The 17571-nt window shown below is 52.2% G+C and overlaps 1 protein-coding gene across 3 annotated transcripts in view; it reads left to right on the plus strand.

Moving 5' to 3' along the window:
- ddx11 (DEAD/H (Asp-Glu-Ala-Asp/His) box helicase 11) overlaps positions 1 to 16682 on the plus strand; it is an 82590-nt gene extending 65908 nt beyond the window's left edge. For all 3 annotated transcript variants that reach the window (XM_070900706.1, XM_070900708.1, XM_070900707.1), the window contains exons 22-27: positions 3990 to 4058; positions 4835 to 4935; positions 8673 to 8757; positions 14506 to 14581; positions 15679 to 15833; positions 16502 to 16682. In XM_070900706.1, coding sequence (XP_070756807.1) covers positions 3990 to 4058; positions 4835 to 4935; positions 8673 to 8757; positions 14506 to 14581; positions 15679 to 15833; positions 16502 to 16540 — 525 coding nt within the window. In that variant the 3' untranslated portion in view covers positions 16541 to 16682. The remainder of the gene's footprint in view (positions 1 to 3989; positions 4059 to 4834; positions 4936 to 8672; positions 8758 to 14505; positions 14582 to 15678; positions 15834 to 16501) is intronic.
- Positions 16683 to 17571: the final 889 nt, after the last annotated feature.

Here is a 17571-nt window from a genome sequence, read left to right on the forward strand (position 1 = left end):
ACATACCATTTGCCTTCTTCACCGCCGGCTGTACCTGCATGCCAACTTTCAATGATTGATGAACCATGACACCCAGGTCTCGTTGTACCTCCCCTTTTCCTAACCTGCCGCCATTCCGATAATATTCTGCCTTCATGTTTTTGCCCCCAAAATAGATAACCTCACGTTTATCCACATTATACTGCATCTGCCATGTATTTTCCCACTCACCTAACCTGTTCAAGTCACCCTGCAGCCTCTTAGCATCCTTCTCACAACTCACACCGCCACCCAGTTTAGTGTCATCTGCAAACTTGGAGATATTATACTCAATTCCTTCATCTAAATCGTTAATGTACATTGTGAAGAGCTGGGCTCCCAGCACTGAGCCCTGCAGCAGTCCACTAGTCACTGCCTGCCATTCTGAAAAGGACCCGTTTATCCCGACTCTCTGCTTCCTGTCTGCCAACCAGTTCTCTATCCACGTCAGTACATTATCCCCAATACCATGTGCTTTGATTTTGCACACCAATCTCTTGTGTGGGACCTTGTCAAAAGCATTTTGAAAGTCCAAATACACCACAACCACTGGTTCTCCCTTGTCCACTTTGCTTGTTACATCCTCAAAAAATTCCAGAAGGTTCGTCAAGCATGATTTCCCTTTCATAAATCTATGCTAACTTGGACCGATCCTGTCACTGCTTTCCAAATACGCTGCTATTTCATCCTTAATGATTGATTCCAACATTTTCCCCACTACTGATGTCAGGTTAACTGGTCTATAATTACCCGTTTTCTCTCCCTTTTTTAAAAAGTGGTGTTACATTAGCTACCCTCCAGTCCATAGGAACTGATCCAGAGTCGATAGACTGTTGGAAAATGATCACCAATGCATCCACTATTTCTAGGGCCACTTCCTTAAGTACTCTGGGATGCAGACTATCAGGCCCCGGGGATTTATCGGCCTTCAATCTCATCAATTTCCCGAACACAATTTCCCGCCTGATAAGGATATCCTTCAGTTCCTCCTTGTCACTAGACCTACTGTCCCCTCGTACAGTCGGAAGGTTATTTGTGTCTTCTCTCGTGAAGACAGAACCGAAGTATTTGTTCAATTGGTCTGCCATTTCTTTGTTCCCCATTATAAATTCACCTGAATCTGATTGCAAGGGACCTACGTTTGTCTTCACTAATCTTTTTCTCGTCACATAAGTATAGAAGCTTTTGCAGTCGATCAATCCTATCCATCATCAATATTAACATAGCCCCAAAGCAGAGGGGACAGCAGAAGCAGTGCCGCAAAAAAGTTAATGCCGGAGCACTTAATGACCCAGCTAAGAGAGCCCTATAGAGCCAGCGCCTCACAGCCATTCTGGCGTGCCTTGGTGACCCTGAGATGCTCAATGCCCACAGTGCTTGGTCTGCCCTCCAGGGTTCCATAACCAGTGCCAGTGAAGAGACACTTGGTTACTCAACCAGAAAACACCAGGACTGGTTTGATGAAAACGATCAGGAGATCCAAGAACTAATAGATTGTAAGCGCAGAGCATTTCTGAGCCTCGAGCAACAACCCAACTAGGGAGCTGCAAAGCAACATTACAGACGGCTCAAGGCTGAGGTCCAACAAAAAACCCAGGACCTAAAGAACAGTTGGTGGATGGAGAAAGCGCAGGTGATGCAACAACTAGCCAACAGCCACGACATGCGAGGATTCTTCATTGCAGTCAAGGCCACCTACGGTCCAAACTCCCAAGGCCCCATCCCACTCCTGGCCAAGAACAGGAAAACACTCATCAAGGACACAGAGGTTGTCAGGGCCCGCTGGAAGGAGCACTTTGAAGATCTCCTCAATCGAGACTCTGCCTTTGAGTCGAGTGTTCTCAACTCCATCCCACAGCATGCAAGCCGCCACAACCTCAGTGAAACTCCAATGCTGCATGAGGTAGGCAAAGCCATAAAACAGCTGAAGAATAACAAGGCTACGGGTGCGGATGGAATTCCTGCTGAGGCGTTAAAATATGGCGGTGAGGCGCTGTTGGCGCGGATACACGACCTCATCGCTCTCATTTGGAGGGAGGAGAGCATGCCGGGAGATCTCAGAGATGCAGTGATCGTGTCCATTTTTAAAAAGGGGAACAAATCCGACTGTGGCAACTACAGGGGAATCTCCCTGCTCTCAACCACTGGGAAGGTCGTCGCTAGAGTTCTCCTCAACCGTCTTCTCCCTGTGGCCGAGGAGCTCCTCCCGGAGTCGCAGTGCGGATTTCGTCCCCTACGGGGAACAATGGACATTATCTTTACAGCACGACAGCTGCAGGAAAAATGCAGGGAGCAGCGCCAGCCCTTATACATGGCCTTTTTCAATCTCACAAAGGCCTTTGACACTGTCGACCGCGAGGGTTTATGGAGCGTCCTCCTCCGTTTTGGATGCCCCCGAAAGTTTTGTCAACATCCTTCACCGGCCCCACGACAACATGGATCCATTACAGGCCCATTCCACATCCGGACCGGGGTCAAACAGGGCTGCATCATCGCTCCAACCCTCTTCTCAATCTTCCTCGCTACCATGCTCCACCTCATTATCAACAAGCTCCCCGCTGGAGTGGAACTAAACTACAGAACCAGTGGGAAGCTGTTTAACCTACGCCGCCTCCAAACCTCTGTCGTTGAACTGCAGTACGCGGGCGACGCCTGCGTCTGCGCACATTCTGAGGCTGAACTCCAGGATATAGTCGGTGTATTTACCGAGGCACATGAAAGCGTGGGCCTTACACTTAACATCTGTAAGACAAAGGTCCTCTACCAACTTGTCCTCGCCGCACAGCACTGCCCCCCCCAGTCATCAAGATTCACGGCGTGGCCCTCGACAACGTGGACCATTTCCCATACCTCGGGAGCCTCTTGCCAACAAAGGCAGACATTAATGCGGAGATTCAGCACCGCCTCCAGTGCAGCCTTCGGCCGCCTGAGGAAAAGAGTGTTCGAAGACCAGGCCCTCAAACCTACCACTAAGCTCATGGTCTACAGGGCTGTAATAATACCCGCCTTCCTGTATGGATCAGAGGCATGGACGATGGACAGAAGACACATCAAGTCGCTGGAGATATATCAATAACGATGTCGCCACAAGATCCTGCAAATCCCCTGGGAGGACAGACGCCAACATAGTGTCCTCGCCCAGGCTAACATCCCCAGCACTGAAGCACTAACCACACTCGATCAGCTTTGCTGGTCAGGCCACTTAGTTCACATACCAGACACGAGACTCCCAAAGCAATTGCTCTACTCGAAACTCCTTCACGGCAAGCGAGCCAAAGGTGGGCAGCAGAAACGTTACAAGGACACCCTCAAAACCTCCCTGGTATAGTGTGACATCACCACTGACACCTGGGAGACCCTGGCTGAAGACTGCCCAAGGTGGAGAAAAAGCTCTTCGAATCTCAACGCTGCGAGCGTGAAGAGGTCAGGCGCAGGCAGCGGTAGGAGCGTGCGGCAAATCAGTCTCACCCCCCCCCCCCCCTTCTCCCGACAAATATCTGTCCCACCTGTGACAGGGTCAGTGGCTCTCGTATTGGATTGTTCAGCCACCAAATAACTCATTTTAGTAGTAGAAGCAAGTCTTCCTCGATTCCAAGGGACTGCCTATGATGACACAACCTGAGCAACTTTCCTCCCCGTGGGGGGTGGGGGGGCCGAGTGTGACGGGCGAGGGTTGGGAGGGAGTGGGAGTGGAGGAGAGCACAAGTTGTGGAGGGGGAGAGCCGACGGGCAGTGGGGTAGTATGACTTTGGGGGGGGCAGGGGGGAGGAGTGGGGGGGAGCCTAATCTGAATTTCACCCCCCATTGTTTAGTCTCTTGCCATTCTCCACCTGGGTTATGTATTTGTTCCTGCATGAATTGCTTTTCTGTACTGCCAGCGCAACATAGCTGGATAAATCCACGAGTTCAGCGGTGCAGCTTGGGCTGTGAATTCGGTCACCTAAATTGCTTTCGTTTATTTGATGCCATAGATTTTCCAGGAGCCTAAAAAGGCTGGTCAAGTGGAGCAGGTACTGTCCGAGTACTCCAGGTGTATCCAGGTATGTACCAGGGAGTGCCTCAATGTCTGATGCTTTGGGGGTGGGTGGGGGGGGGGGGGGGGTTCGTGCTCCATTCCAATGTCAGTGTTTTCTGTGGTACACTGTCGGAGGGTGGAGTAAAATGGCCTGAGGAGGGTATTGAGTTTGAAATCAGCTCTTGAATGAGATTTGTTGCATGCAACAGACTGCAGGCAGGCCGGAAGTAGAAGTCTGCCTGGGGCACCAGAACAGGGAATCCACGTGGACTTTGCAGGTTGAGTGTCCTGTTATCTACCTCGGTGAGGGGCACAGTGACAGAAGCCAGGCATGGGCTGCAGTCTGTGCTGAGTCCGTGGGGGGTGGGAATGCTACAACTGGACCTCAAGCGCTCTCTACAAGAGAGGTGGTAAAATAGCCTAGAGCCCCATTCCTGACTGCTATCTACCGATTCCTGTTGGAATCAGCACCGGTGTGGATGTTGGATGAGGACAAGTCTGGGCTGTATTTGTTAATCTCACTGCCAAACAGCCTGAGCAAGGTACTGGAGGGAGGGCTAACCTGTACCTCAGCGAGAGTCAGCACCTTCAAAAAAAACCTGGCTTCTTGTCAAACAATCTCTGTCATCGTTACGTGCTAGAGGTGATGGAATTTCAGGGCTTTGACATGATTGGATAAGAACAGAGACTGAGAAGAAGCTTTAATGATTGATGTTGGTAGTGAAAGGGATGCGAAACTCTGGGTTGATTGTCGGAACTCGGATGACCTCAGCGGTTATTTTATTTTCTGGTGACCTACAGCACTCGAGTGGATCGCCAGGCCTGGTCACTGGGGCTCTGCTCTTCTCTGTGGTTGGGGGAAAGATGAGCGAAGGCATCAACTTCTCCGATGACCTGGGCAGGTAGGAATTCACAATCTGATTGCTCCAAGGTTCCTTTTTGTCCAAACTAGTGGGAAATGTTGCTGGTGCAATGTTGGATTTTGCTTTATCCCTCCACAAATGAATGAAGAGAGGGCATCAAGATTGGCCCTCGTGGATTGCCCACTGTGGGAACAGGCCTTTCACTATTCTGCAGTATGAAAGCAGGAGAAATGGCGGTCATTACCAGAATAGTTGACATCCAGAGAACCTGACACCAGATGGGAGATCCCATTTATAGAGGTGCCTGAAAGGAGGACTGTTTCCATGGCTCCTTCTCTTTGTTTACCTGATTCACTGTTGCATGGAGGCTCTTGGCACATTTGCTCAATCCTCTCCTGCAAGGTGGGAGAAAGGCTATCTGTGTGGAAGTGTGTACCCCTACAAGGCATTATAAAATAAAGTGGGCTTTGCTGTGAAGGTTCAATATTCTGATGTTCTCGTGCAACAGCATAAACCATTATCTTCAAAGGGGTATGCAAGAATGGTCAAGGATGGGAATACAACCTTCAGCCCATGAAGGCACACCCTCTAGTCCCCTAACTCTGATCAAAGCTCACTCTCTAATCCCATAATTCTCCCATCAAAGCTTATCTTCTGGTCCCCTAATTCTACGATGGAAGCTCCTCCCTCTAGCCCCCTATCTCTCCTATTGAAGCCTGACCCTTATCATTATATTTATAAATAACTTCAATGAAGGAATAGAGAACCATATATTTAAGTTTGCTGCTGACACCATTAAGTGGCACAGTAAATAGTGTAAATGGGAGCAGAAAGTTCCGAAGGGACTTTTGATAGATTAAGTGAGTGGACAAAACTGGCAGATGGAGTTCAGTGTGGGAAAGTGTGAGGACATCCACTTTGTAAAGAAAGACTAGCATTTCTATAGCGCCTTTCACGACCACCAGAAGTCTCAAAGCGCTTTGCAGCCAATGAAGTACTTTTGGAGGGTTGTCACTGTTGTAATGTGAGAAACGCGGCAGCCAATTTCCACACAGCAAGCTCCCACAAACAGCAGTGTGATAATGACCGGATCATCTGTTTTGTAATGTTGATTGAGGGATAAATATTGGTGCCATGGGATCTTTTACATCCACCTGAGAGAGCAGACATCTGTTTTACATCTCCATCTGAAAGACTGCACCTCCGACCCATCTAGGCCAGGAAAACCCTGTAGTGGGACTTGAACGCACAACCTTCTGACTCCGAGGCGAGTGTTACCCACTGAGCCACAGCTGACACTTTGGACCTAAGAAGAATCGATCAGAGTAATTTTTAAATGGCGAGAAGCTAGGAACTGTGGATGAGTCGAGAGATTTAGGAGTACAAAAAATAATGAAAAAGACTAATGGAATGTTGGCCTTTAACTCATGGGGGCTGGAATTCAAAGGGATGAGAGTTATGTTGCAGTTGTATAACACTCTGATTAGACCCCATTTAGAGCACTGTTCAGTTCTGGGCATTGCACCTCAGCAAGGTTATATTGGTCTTGAAGGGGAGCAGCGCAGACTCACCAGAATGATACCGGGGCTAAAAGGGTTAGATTACAAGGTCAGGTTGCATAGTCTTGGCTTATATTCCCTCGCGTAAAGAAGATTAAGGGGTGTTCTAATTGAGATGTTTCAGATGATTAAGGGAGTTGATGGGGTAGATAGAGAGAAACTATTCTCTCTAGGGGGAGTCCAGAACATGGTCATAACCTTAAGATTAGAGCTAGGCCGTTCAGAGGGCGATGTCAGGAAGGGCAGTGGAAATCTGGAACTCTTTCTCCCCCCACCCCCCCCCCCTCAAAATCTGTTGAAGTTGGTGGTCAATTGAAAATGTCAAAGATTTTTGTTAGGCAAAGGTATTGAAGGATATATGGAGCAAAGATGGTTAGGATGCAGATCAACCATGGTATCATTGAATAGTGGAACAGGCTCAAGGATCTGAATGGCCTCCTCCAATTCCCACATTCCTTGCCCCTACTTTACAGCTGCACTTTGAACAGCCCCAGTGTCTGTCTCTCCTACCCTGCCCAGCAGATATTTCCTGAAGTTTCTCACTCTTGAGAAAATCTGCTTTAAATTGACTTTTAACTGGTTTAAATAAATGTCCCTTAGTCCTACTGATCTGACTTTCCCTGAAGTAAAATACTGGGTTCACTTGATCAGGACATATAGTTATTTCTTCACCTCAATAAAGCCATTTTTTGTGTGCCTTTGCTCCAGACTAACAGACGCCTCTCAAATCCCCTTCACGCTTGTTGCTCTTTTCTGTATCCTGCATGTATGGTCTTGTTGCAATGTGGCGTGATCGGAATTAATTCCTCGTGAGCAATCTGACTAATGCCTCGTCAAGCCCAATAATAACTCCGGAGACTTTTTATCAAGTGACCTGGTTCTGTATCCCAGTGAATTTTCTGAATTGCTTTCCCATTGTAATTCTATTACCTTAACTGTGCTGCGCATTTCAATGCGCAGAGTACAATCCTTCACGTTTATCATTGGGAAATATCAGTGCTAGTGTGTGTCCAGTTGCATAACAACAATAACTTGCATTTATATAGCACCTTTAACGTAGGAAAATGTCCTTGGGTGTTTCACAGAAGCGTAATCAGACAAAATTAGACATCGAGCCACATGGAGATATTGGGACATGTGACAAGAACACCAAGTTCTCAGAGGGTTGTGGGGCTGGAGGAGGTTGCAGAGATAGGGAGGGGCAAGGCCATGGAGGGATTTGAACACAAGGATGAGAATTTTAAAATGGAGTCATTGCCAATGTGGCTCAGTGAGCACGGGAGGGTGATGAGTGAATGGGACTTGGTGCATAAATGACCTAGGTCAGTGGTTCTCAAACTGGAGACAACAGACCGCTGGGGGTCTGTAGAGACTTTCCAGGGGGTCCCCGACCAAAGGACATTTCAAGCCTGCTCCTCTTCATAAAACTGATGCTGATTCAGTTCTTACTAATTATTCTCAATGGCTAGGTCCGCCTGCTCACAGAGGCCCACAGCCCTCATTCACTGCAACAAGCACTCCCTGCCTGTCGAGCCGATTCCTCTGCCTAGCGCCATGACCTTGTGCCATCCACCTGACCCTGTGCTGCCCTCCTGACACGTGATCAGAGCACCTGCGGGCACACGTTCACGCAAACACACGTGCCATTGTTACAGAATGTGTTAGTGGGACAGTGTGGCAGTGAGTCACGCTTCCAGCACCACCCCAGCATGTGCATGGGCCCTCTTTGCCAGCCTGCTGACGGCTTTTAAAATTGTCCAGCATTAAGTGGCTAATAGTGGCCACCTGTTGCTACGGAGTATCCAGAATTAGTGTGAGAAGCAGGCACACCCATCTCACTGATATTTATAAGTAAACACCTGTTTTCTTAAAAGCATTGTTAAAACACTCTTCACATGAAGTACTGCCATATTATGAGTATGATATAGTATTATAGTGTCGATGGAGAACCTGTGAATACTAATCCATTTGAAAAGGGCTCCTTCAACCAAAACAGTTTGAGCCGCTGATGTAAGTCCTTTCACAGATCTGAAAGTGCAGCCGTTGTCACAGCTGCTAACCTTATTTTAGTTCCCTCTACTAACTTGACAAGCTCATAATTTGACATCCAAGGTCATTGACATAGATGAGGAAGGTGGGGTTCAGCTCCCCAGCACCTGCTGTGACCTGGCCTCCACCAGTCTTGGTCCATAACGCCATGGTTGTGTCGTGTTACAGGTGTGTGGTGATGGTCGGGATGCCGTTTCCCAACACCAACTCGCCGGAGCTGCAGGAGAAGATGGCTTATCTGGACAGGATCATGGTACGTTTGGGGCGGGCCTTCAGCACAATCTCCTTTCTCGCCCAGTAGTTGGAGTGTCTGTATATGGTTGTGGAGGTGCCGATGTCCTGTGTCTCTGTGTGGGAGCCCATTGTAGCTCTAGCCACACACGGGGTTGCAGCCAATGTGCAACGAAGATCTCTGCCACACCCTGAAAGCGCCACTGTTTGCTTCCTGTGCGATATTTATGGAGGAAAGTTAAAGGGCTGGATTTATGGCATTGCTGATGTCGGGGCGGTAATGGTGCCGGAGCGGTACAGTTTGTGTCTCGGTCAGCAAAATTGGGCAGCTGGGCCCCAAGTGTGGGGTGGAGCGCTAAGGAGAGCGTTGCACACCTCTTGGGGCACTAGGCCGGCTGAGCATAAGAAAATCCCGAGTTAAACAGCCAGCCTTGGAGTGCTCGGAGAGGCCTGGGGAGAAAAAAAACCCACCAAAAACATTCCCAATACATAGCCCACGCCACCTCAACATAACTCGTTTTTAAAAACAAACCCACACTTACCTGAAGTGGACATTACTTACCTCACTGCGGCCGGTATAGGTCAGACCACCCGTTTTCACAAGCGATCCAGCAGGGCGCACTGTGGGGCCTTGTAGGTCAGGTGGGAGTCACAAATCGAGCCGATGTCACAACCAGGGGCGTTGCACACCGACTCGCCTCATCCGGGCGGTAATGCTCCACGACCCGGTAAAACCGGCCCCGAAAACCCGCAGGGGGCCTGAAAGCCCAGAACAGCTCACCGCCGCCATTGCCGTCCCTCGGGAGAAAACAAGCAGACAGCACCAGATATTCCGGAATGAGCATTTTCAATTTGCAGTGGGCCCAATTATAAACCACCACAGCCTGCGAGGAGGGCGCTCAGCAAGTAACCACCAGCCGCTGCTCCCACCTGTCAACCTTCATGCGATTCATATTTTATTATTTTATATTATTTTGAAATTTTAATATATTCAAACATTCCAACCCCTCCCCAGAATTTTCTGACTCTTTCCTCCCACCCCCACACCACCTCCCCGAAGGTGCTCGCTCTCTTCCCCCCTCCCCCGAGGGTGCGCGCTCTCTTCCCCCCCCCCCCTCCCCCGAAGGTGCTCGCTCTCTTCCCCCCCTCCCCCGAGGGTGCGCGCTCTCTTCCCCCCCCCTTCCCCGAAGGTGCTCGCTCTCTTCCCCCCTCCCCCGAGGGTGCGCGCTCTCTTTCCCCCCCCCTCCCCCGAAGGTGCTCGCTCTCTTCCCCCCCCCCCCTATCCCCCCGAAGGTGCTCGCTCTCTTCCCCCCCCCTCCCCCGAAGGTGCTCGCTCTCTTTCCCCCCCCCTCCCCCGAAGGTGCTCGCTCTCTTCCCCCCCCTCCCCCGAAGGTGCTCGCTCTCTTCCCCCCCTCCCCCGAAGGTGCTCGCTCTCTTCCCCCCTCCCCTCCCCCGAAGGTGCTCGCTCTCTTCCCCCCCCCTCCCCCGAAGGTGCTCGCTCTCTTCCCCCCCCTCCCCCGAAGGTGCTCGCTCTCTTCCCCCCCTCCCCCGAAGGTGCTCGCTCTCTTCCCCCCCTCCCCCGAAGGTGCTCGCTCTCTTCCCCCCCCTCCCCCGAAGGTGCTCGCTCTCTTCCCCCCCCTCCCCCGAAGGTGCTCGCTCTCTTTCCCCCCCCCCTCCCCCGAAGGTGCTCGCTCTCTTTCCCCCCCCCCTCCCCCGAAGGTGCTCGCTCTCTTCCCCCCCCTCCCCCGAAGGTGCTCGCTCTCTTCCCCCCCCCCCCCCCGAAGGTGCTCGCTCTCTTCCCCTCCCTCCCCCGAAGGTGCTCGCTCTCTTTCCCCCCCCCCCCCCCGAAGGTGCTCGCTCTCTTCCCCTCCCTCCCCCGAAGGTGCTCGCTCTCTTCCCCCCTCCCCCGAAGGTGCTCGCTCTCTTCCCCCCTCCCCCGAAGGTGCTCGCTCTCTTCCCCCCTCCCCCGAAGGTGCTCGCTCTCTTTCCCCCCCCCCTCCCCCGAAGGTGCTCGCTCTCTTCCCCCCCCTCCCCCGAAGGTGCTCGCTCTCTTTCCCCCCCCCCTCCCCCGAAGGTGCTCGCTCTCTTTCCCCCCCCTCCCCCGAAGGTGCTCGCTCTCTTCCCCCCCCTCCCCCGAAGGTGCTCGCTCTCTTTCCCCCCCCCCCCTCCCCCGAAGGTGCTCGCTCTCTTCCCCCCCCTCCCCCGAAGGTGCTCGCTCTCTTCCCCCCCTCCCCCGAAGGTGCTCGCTCTCTTCCCCCCCTCCCCCGAAGGTGCTCGCTCTCTTCCCCCCCCCTCCCCCGAAGGTGCTCGCTCTCTTCCCCCCCCTCCCCCGAAGGTGCTCGCTCTCTTCCCCCCCCCTCCCCCGAAGGTGCTCGCTCTCTTCCCCCCCCCCTCCCCCGAAGGTGCTCGCTCTCTTCCCCCCCCCTCCCCCGAAGGTGCTCGCTCTCTTCCCCCCCCTCCCCCGAAGGTGCTCGCTCTCTTCCCCCCCTCCCCCGAAGGTGCTCGCTCTCTTCCCCCCTCCCCGAAGGTGCTCGCTCTCTTCCCCCCTCCCCCGAAGGTGCTCGCTCTCTTCCCCCCTCCCCCGAAGGTGCTCGCTCTCTTCCCCCCTCCCCCGAAGGTGCGCGCTCTCTTCCCCCCTCCCCCGAAGGTGCGCGCTCTCTTCCCCCCTCCCCCGAAGGTGCGCGCTCTCTTCCCCCCTCCCCCGAAGGTGCGCGCTCTCTTCCCCCCTCCCCCGAAGGTGCGCGCTCTCTTCCCCCCTCCCCCGAAGGTGCGCGCTCTCTTCCCCCCCTCCCCCGAAGGTGCGCGCTCTCTTCCCCCCCTCCCCCGAAGGTGCGCGCTCTCTTCCCCCCCTCCCCCGAAGGTGCGCGCTCTCTTCCCCCCCTCCCCCGAAGGTGCGCGCTCTCTTCCCCCCCTCCCCCGAAGGTGCGCGCTCTCTTCCCCCCTCCCCCGAAGGTGCGCGCTCTCTTCCCCCCTCCCCCGAAGGTGCGCGCTCTCTTCCCCCCTCCCCCGAAGGTGCGCGCTCTCTTCCCCCCTCCCCCGAAGGTGCGCGCTCTCTTCCCCCCTCCCCCGAAGGTGCGCGCTCTCTTCCCCCCTCCCCCGAAGGTGCGCGCTCTCTTCCCCCCTCCCCCGAAGGTGCGCGCTCTCTTCCCCCCTCCCCCGAAGGTGCGCGCTCTCTTCCCCCCTCCCCCGAAGGTGCGCGCTCTCTTCCCCCCTCCCCCGAAGGTGCGCGCTCTCTTCCCCCCTCCCCCGAAGGTGCGCGCTCTCTTCCCCCCTCCCCCGAAGGTGCGCGCTCTCTTCCCCCCTCCCCCGAAGGTGCGCGCTCTCTTCCCCCCCTCCCCCGAAGGTGCGCGCTCTCTTCCCCCCTCCCCCGAAGGTGCGCGCTCTCTTCCCCCCTCCCCCGAAGGTGCGCGCTCTCTTCCCCCCCCTCCCCCGAAGGTGCGCGCTCTCTTCCCCCCTCCCCCGAAGGTGCGCGCTCTCTTCCCCCCCTCCCCCGAAGGTGCGCGCTCTCTTCCCCCCCTCCCCCGAAGGTGCGCGCTCTCTTCCCCCCTCCCCCGAAGGTGCGCGCTCTCTTCCCCCCTCCCCCGAAGGTGCGCGCTCTCTTCCCCCCCTCCCCCGAAGGTGCGCGCTCTCTTCCCCCCTCCCCCGAAGGTGCGCGCTCTCTTCCCCCCTCCCCCGAAGGTGCGCGCTCTCTTCCCCCCTCCCCCGAAGGTGCGCGCTCTCTTCCCCCCTCCCCCGAAGGTGCGCGCTCTCTTCCCCCCTCCCCCGAAGGTGCGCGCTCTCTTCCCCCCTCCCCCGAAGGTGCGCGCTCTCTTCCCCCCTCCCCCGAAGGTGCGCGCTCTCTTCCCCCCTCCCCCGAAGGTGCGCGCTCTCTTCCCCCCTCCCCCGAAGGTGCGCGCTCTCTTCCCCCCTCCCCCGAAGGTGCGCGCTCTCTTTCCCCCCCCCTCCCCCGAAGGTGCGCGCTCTCTTCCCCCCCCCCTCCCCCGAAGGTGCGCGCTCTCTTCCCACCCCCCCTCCCCCGAAGGTGCGCGCTCTCTTTCCCACCCCCCCTCCCCCGAAGGTGCGCGCTCTCTTTCCCCCCCCCCCTTGAAGGTGCTGATTCTCTCCCCCTTGGTACATGCTGGGGGTGGTGCCACACCTTTAAACACTCACTTGCAAATCCCGGCCAATAGAGGCAGGGCCACCAGTTCACACTGATGGGCATTTCATCGCCTCCTGTCCTGGTGCCTCCTCAGGAATGGTGCACTGCCTGCACCTATAGGCACAATACGTTTAGAGGATGAGAACAGCTACCCAAAGCCCCCCGTGCCTGGACCACCTCCGTTCCTTTGCTTGCCTGGTGTTTATACTGGTGATACTTGTTTGAGAGTTAAACTTTAAACTGCTATGTGCAAAACATCACTGTTCCCTGCAGGTTGTGTGATGCAAAGAAGCATTTGCAAACTATATGAATCTTCTCTGTGTGCTTTGTATACTAAATCCCTAGTGGTGCGGGGGGTGGCAGAAGAGAAATAAAGGTGAGGTCTCTGCTCGGTATAATGGACCCGGGGGAACGCCCCGTTAACTCTCTCCATGAAGCTTGAGCTTCTAACAAGGTGGGCGGGCATCACCATTAACCAATGCCACCCTCCTTTGCAGTCCCTCCTGAAACAAGACCTCAGGAAATCATCATTAAATGCAGTTTTGATCGTCCTCATTGTACACATTTCTCCAACGCAAGACTTTCTAACTTCCCTTCAGTGCAAGACAGAGAAATAGTGGAATGCCCTTCAAAGTCCAGAGATTTTCTGCTTTTAATCTGATGAGCTGAGTGGATTTCAGATCCTCGAGCTGTTGCACTGCAGCAGACATTTAACAGCTGCTGGGTCGCCCAGTGTTACACCTCCCAGCCTAAGAGCACGCTGGCCTGACTCTCTGCACATCTTTTCCTCGCACGGGAATGAAGGAGAGGATCTTACCTTGATCAATTCAGCCTGGCCCGGCCCTCCCTGCTGCTGGGAAGGGCACACTTTTACTGTTCAACCACCTTTTTAAAGTTGGTGACTTCTCTCCCAGAAATTTGAGGGCGGCAGCCTGCTGTGCTTTTCTCTCTCAAACCTTAGCACTTTTTTTCTCCTCCTTCCTTTGCACCAGCAAACTTCTGTATCGGTCACTTGCTCTTTATTTCTGGCATGGACAAGGTGCCAAGTTGGTGTTGGTGCTCGTTGCTTGTTCCACAAAATCCATAGAATGGTTACATTCGGCCCGTCGAGCCCATGCCGGAGATTTTTTTCTGCGCCCCTACGTGTGTTGGAACCTGACACCAAGGAGCGCTCCTCAGCTAGCAGTGCAGTTGGTGAGACTCTGTATTGAGTGCTGACAACATGGAACGCCAGTGATTGTCATTCTGCTGCTGGACGGGTAAATAGTGATGGTGCAGATAATCGACTTGAATGGTGGAGCAGTCTCCAGGGGCTGAATGGCCTCCTCCTGTTCCTATGGACCTTACCCTAATGTCCCGATGGACCTTACCCTGTCACCCTTTAACACTGTTTTCAGCAGCAAACAATGTGTTGTCCAGTAGTGGCCAACATAGATGAAGATAATTAAAATGTCTGCCTCTATTTACTGTACTTAGTTACAAACTTGCGGCAGCTTGTTTGGTACAGTATTGATTACTATCAAGGTGTAGTTTGTAATTTAATCTGAGCTGTGGGCATCATTTGTAATGTGATCTAGAACTGGGAACATAAAATTAAGTATTTTGTCGCTGTTGTATATTTTAATCCTACAGAAAAAAACTGATGGGAAGAGTCCAGGAAAAGTATTAGTGGAAAATATATGCATGAAAGCTGTCAACCAGTCCATAGGTAAGTGTGTGTGTAACAGAGGACGACTCGGTTAGTGGTTTGAGAAGATACTAGAGAGCATGTACTTGGTTCTGGGTGCGCTCGTACATGGGTAACATTAAGGTCGCGGTGAAACCATACAGGGGAACATTAAGGTCTTTGGCGAAACTATACAGGATAATATTAAGGTCATGATGAGACCATACAGGGTAACATTAAGGTTACGATGAGAGCGTACGTGGATAATATTAAGGCCATGGCGAGATGGTACGAGGGGAACATTAAGGCGAGACCGTACGTGGGGGGTAATAAGTCACGGTAAGACGTTACGTGGGTAATATTAAGGTCACGGTGAGACGGTATGAGGGGAACATTGCGGTGATTCTGGAAACGTACAGTTACAGAAGGCCATTCATTGTGACCGTGGGGCATTGTCCTTCCTCGTCGTCTTCAACTTCTCTGCGACCTGGTGAACCACACTGTCCTTCCCCCAACACCTCTCCATTCTCCAGCTGCATGACACTGTCTTCACTTGGTTTCACTTCTAACTATCTGATCTTAGCCAGAGAATCCCTAGCAATGGCTTTACCTCCCCTCCCCCACTGTTGCCTGCTCAATCCACCAAGGATCTATCCTTGGTCCCCTCCTTTGCCTCCTCTTCATGCTGTCCCTTAGACGACGACATAAGCAGACATGGGGTCAGCTTCCACATGTGCATTGACAACACCTAGCTCTAACTTTCTCTCAACTCCTTCACTGCCTCTGTGCCGTTTGACTGTCGGTCTGACATCAAGCCTTAGATGAGCCATTATTTCCTCCAGCTAAACTTTAGGAAGGCTGAAGCCATTGACTTTGACCCTGGCCGCAGACTCCTTTCCCTTTATCTCAAACTCTGCCCCCTTACCGCTGTGGTCCGTAACTTTCAAAGTCCTTTAACTTTGGCCAGTGACCTGTCCAGTGTTTTACTGTCTGGAATGAAGCAATGCAAAACTGCGGGGGTGGGCATGGTTTGTGCTACTGCGTAGTGCCCAGAGTTATTGACATGCTTGTCTTGTAGCACGATTGCAATGAAACTGCGAGTGAGCATTCTCGTTGTTCACGCACTGTGCTGTTTGTAGGGCGAGTGATCCGTCACCGTGAGGACTATGCTACTATTGTGCTATTGGATCATCGCTACACCCGGCCCAGCATTCTTAGCAAGTTACCAACATGGATCAGAGGGCGAACGCAGACGGAAGCAACATTTGGACCCGCCTTAGGAGCCATTGGAAAGGTGGGTTCTCCGAGATGTTACATTTAACACCAGTCAGCATGGCGATGCTACCAGCTGAGGTTATCGTCAGTGCATTGTTTAGAGAATTGGTGATGTAACTGATTTTAAACATATTGCCTTTATGTAATCACTCGGTTGGGGGAAGAGTCTAGATTAGTATTGTATTAATTATTTAACATTGTCAGCTGTAGCTCAGTGGGTAGCACGCTCTCCTCTGAGTCAGAAGGAGGGTTCAAGACCCGCTCCAGGAACTTGAGCACAAAAATCTAGGCTGACACTCCAGGGCAGTACTGAGCAAATGCTGCACTGTCAGAGATGCTGTCTTTCGGATGAGACATTAAACCGAGGTCCTGTCTGCTCTCAGGTAGACATAAAAGATCCCATGGCACTATTTTGAAGAGCAAGGGAGTTATCCCCGGTGTCGTGGCCAATATTTATCCTTCAATCAACATGACTAGATAACCTGTGGTTTTTTTTATTATCACATTGCTGTTTGTTGGAACTAGCTGTGCGCAAGTTGGCTGCGTTTCCCACACTATAACAGTGACTACACTCCAAAAGTACTTCATTGGCTGTAAAGCACTTTGAGATGTCCGGTGGTCGTGAAAGGCGCTATATAAATGCAAGTCTTTCTTCAACAAGTCTCTGATTTATTTTTTGTGTTGCAGTTCTTCAGTAGCAGGAAGTCCTGTGAAGATGCTAAGTAGCTGCACGGGACCATTGCTGGGATCCGAGACACGCCTGTTAACAGCTGTCTTACTGGTGAAGTTCAACTGCTTCAAGCCACTCGTTCAGTTACATAGCCCTGTCCCAGTTGTATGAAAATGAAGTAAAGTTGATTCTAATCTATTCTGTGCTACTTGTTAGTTTTCTTGTCATTGTTTGCTAATTACCTGATGAGTGCTTATGTGTGAAATGTTTGTATTTTCTTTTGCTGAATCTCTGAATAATTAAAGATAGAGATGGCCTTGTTTGTGTGGAAATCCCTCTGAAGGATTATGTCAGATGCTCTGGTCTAATCTGCATCATTCGAAGATAAGTGGCTCTGTTATCCAAGTTCACAACAAAACTCGAGGGGCACTTGCAAAATGGTGGGACTCATCACCAAGCGAGGCATTAAACATGGGTTCAATATCCCAGATTTTGTAATAATAAAGGTAAATCTATTAATTGAAGGAGAACAGATGAATCTTTGACCTTTTTTTACTCCCAGTTCCTCTTGAGAACTGGCTGAAGAGTGCCTACTGTGTTGAAGGCTTATTAGCTCCTTCCATAAGCTGCTTGTCTCTAACCCCTGCTACATCCACCAGTGCATTATATTAACAGATAGACAAATTAACGGGAACAGTAGCAGACTGGTTATGTTGCTGGACTAGTACCAACTAATGATCCATAGACATGGGTTCAAATCCCACCACGGCAGCTGTGGAATTTAAATGCAGTAAATTAAATGGCCTCTTTCTGTGCTGTCGATTCTTTGTAATACTAATATGTAAACTGTGGCTGTTTTCATCAGAAACAACAAGGTCAAAAGGAGATCTAAGAAGGGCTCAAAATGATGAGGTACAACTGGAAAAAACGATTAGCACTGGTTGGTGAGTTGGTAATTAGAGGACACAAATTTAAGATCTTTTAAACGTTTAGGCCTCATTTAAATAGACCACAGCAAACTCCCACCCAACCCTGGCTCAATGAGCGTGGCAGGAGACTGCAGCCCGAGAACAGTCACCGGCAAGAT

This window comes from Pristiophorus japonicus, chromosome 15 (assembly GCF_044704955.1).
Source record: "Pristiophorus japonicus isolate sPriJap1 chromosome 15, sPriJap1.hap1, whole genome shotgun sequence".
Lineage (NCBI taxonomy): Eukaryota > Metazoa > Chordata > Chondrichthyes > Pristiophoridae > Pristiophorus > Pristiophorus japonicus.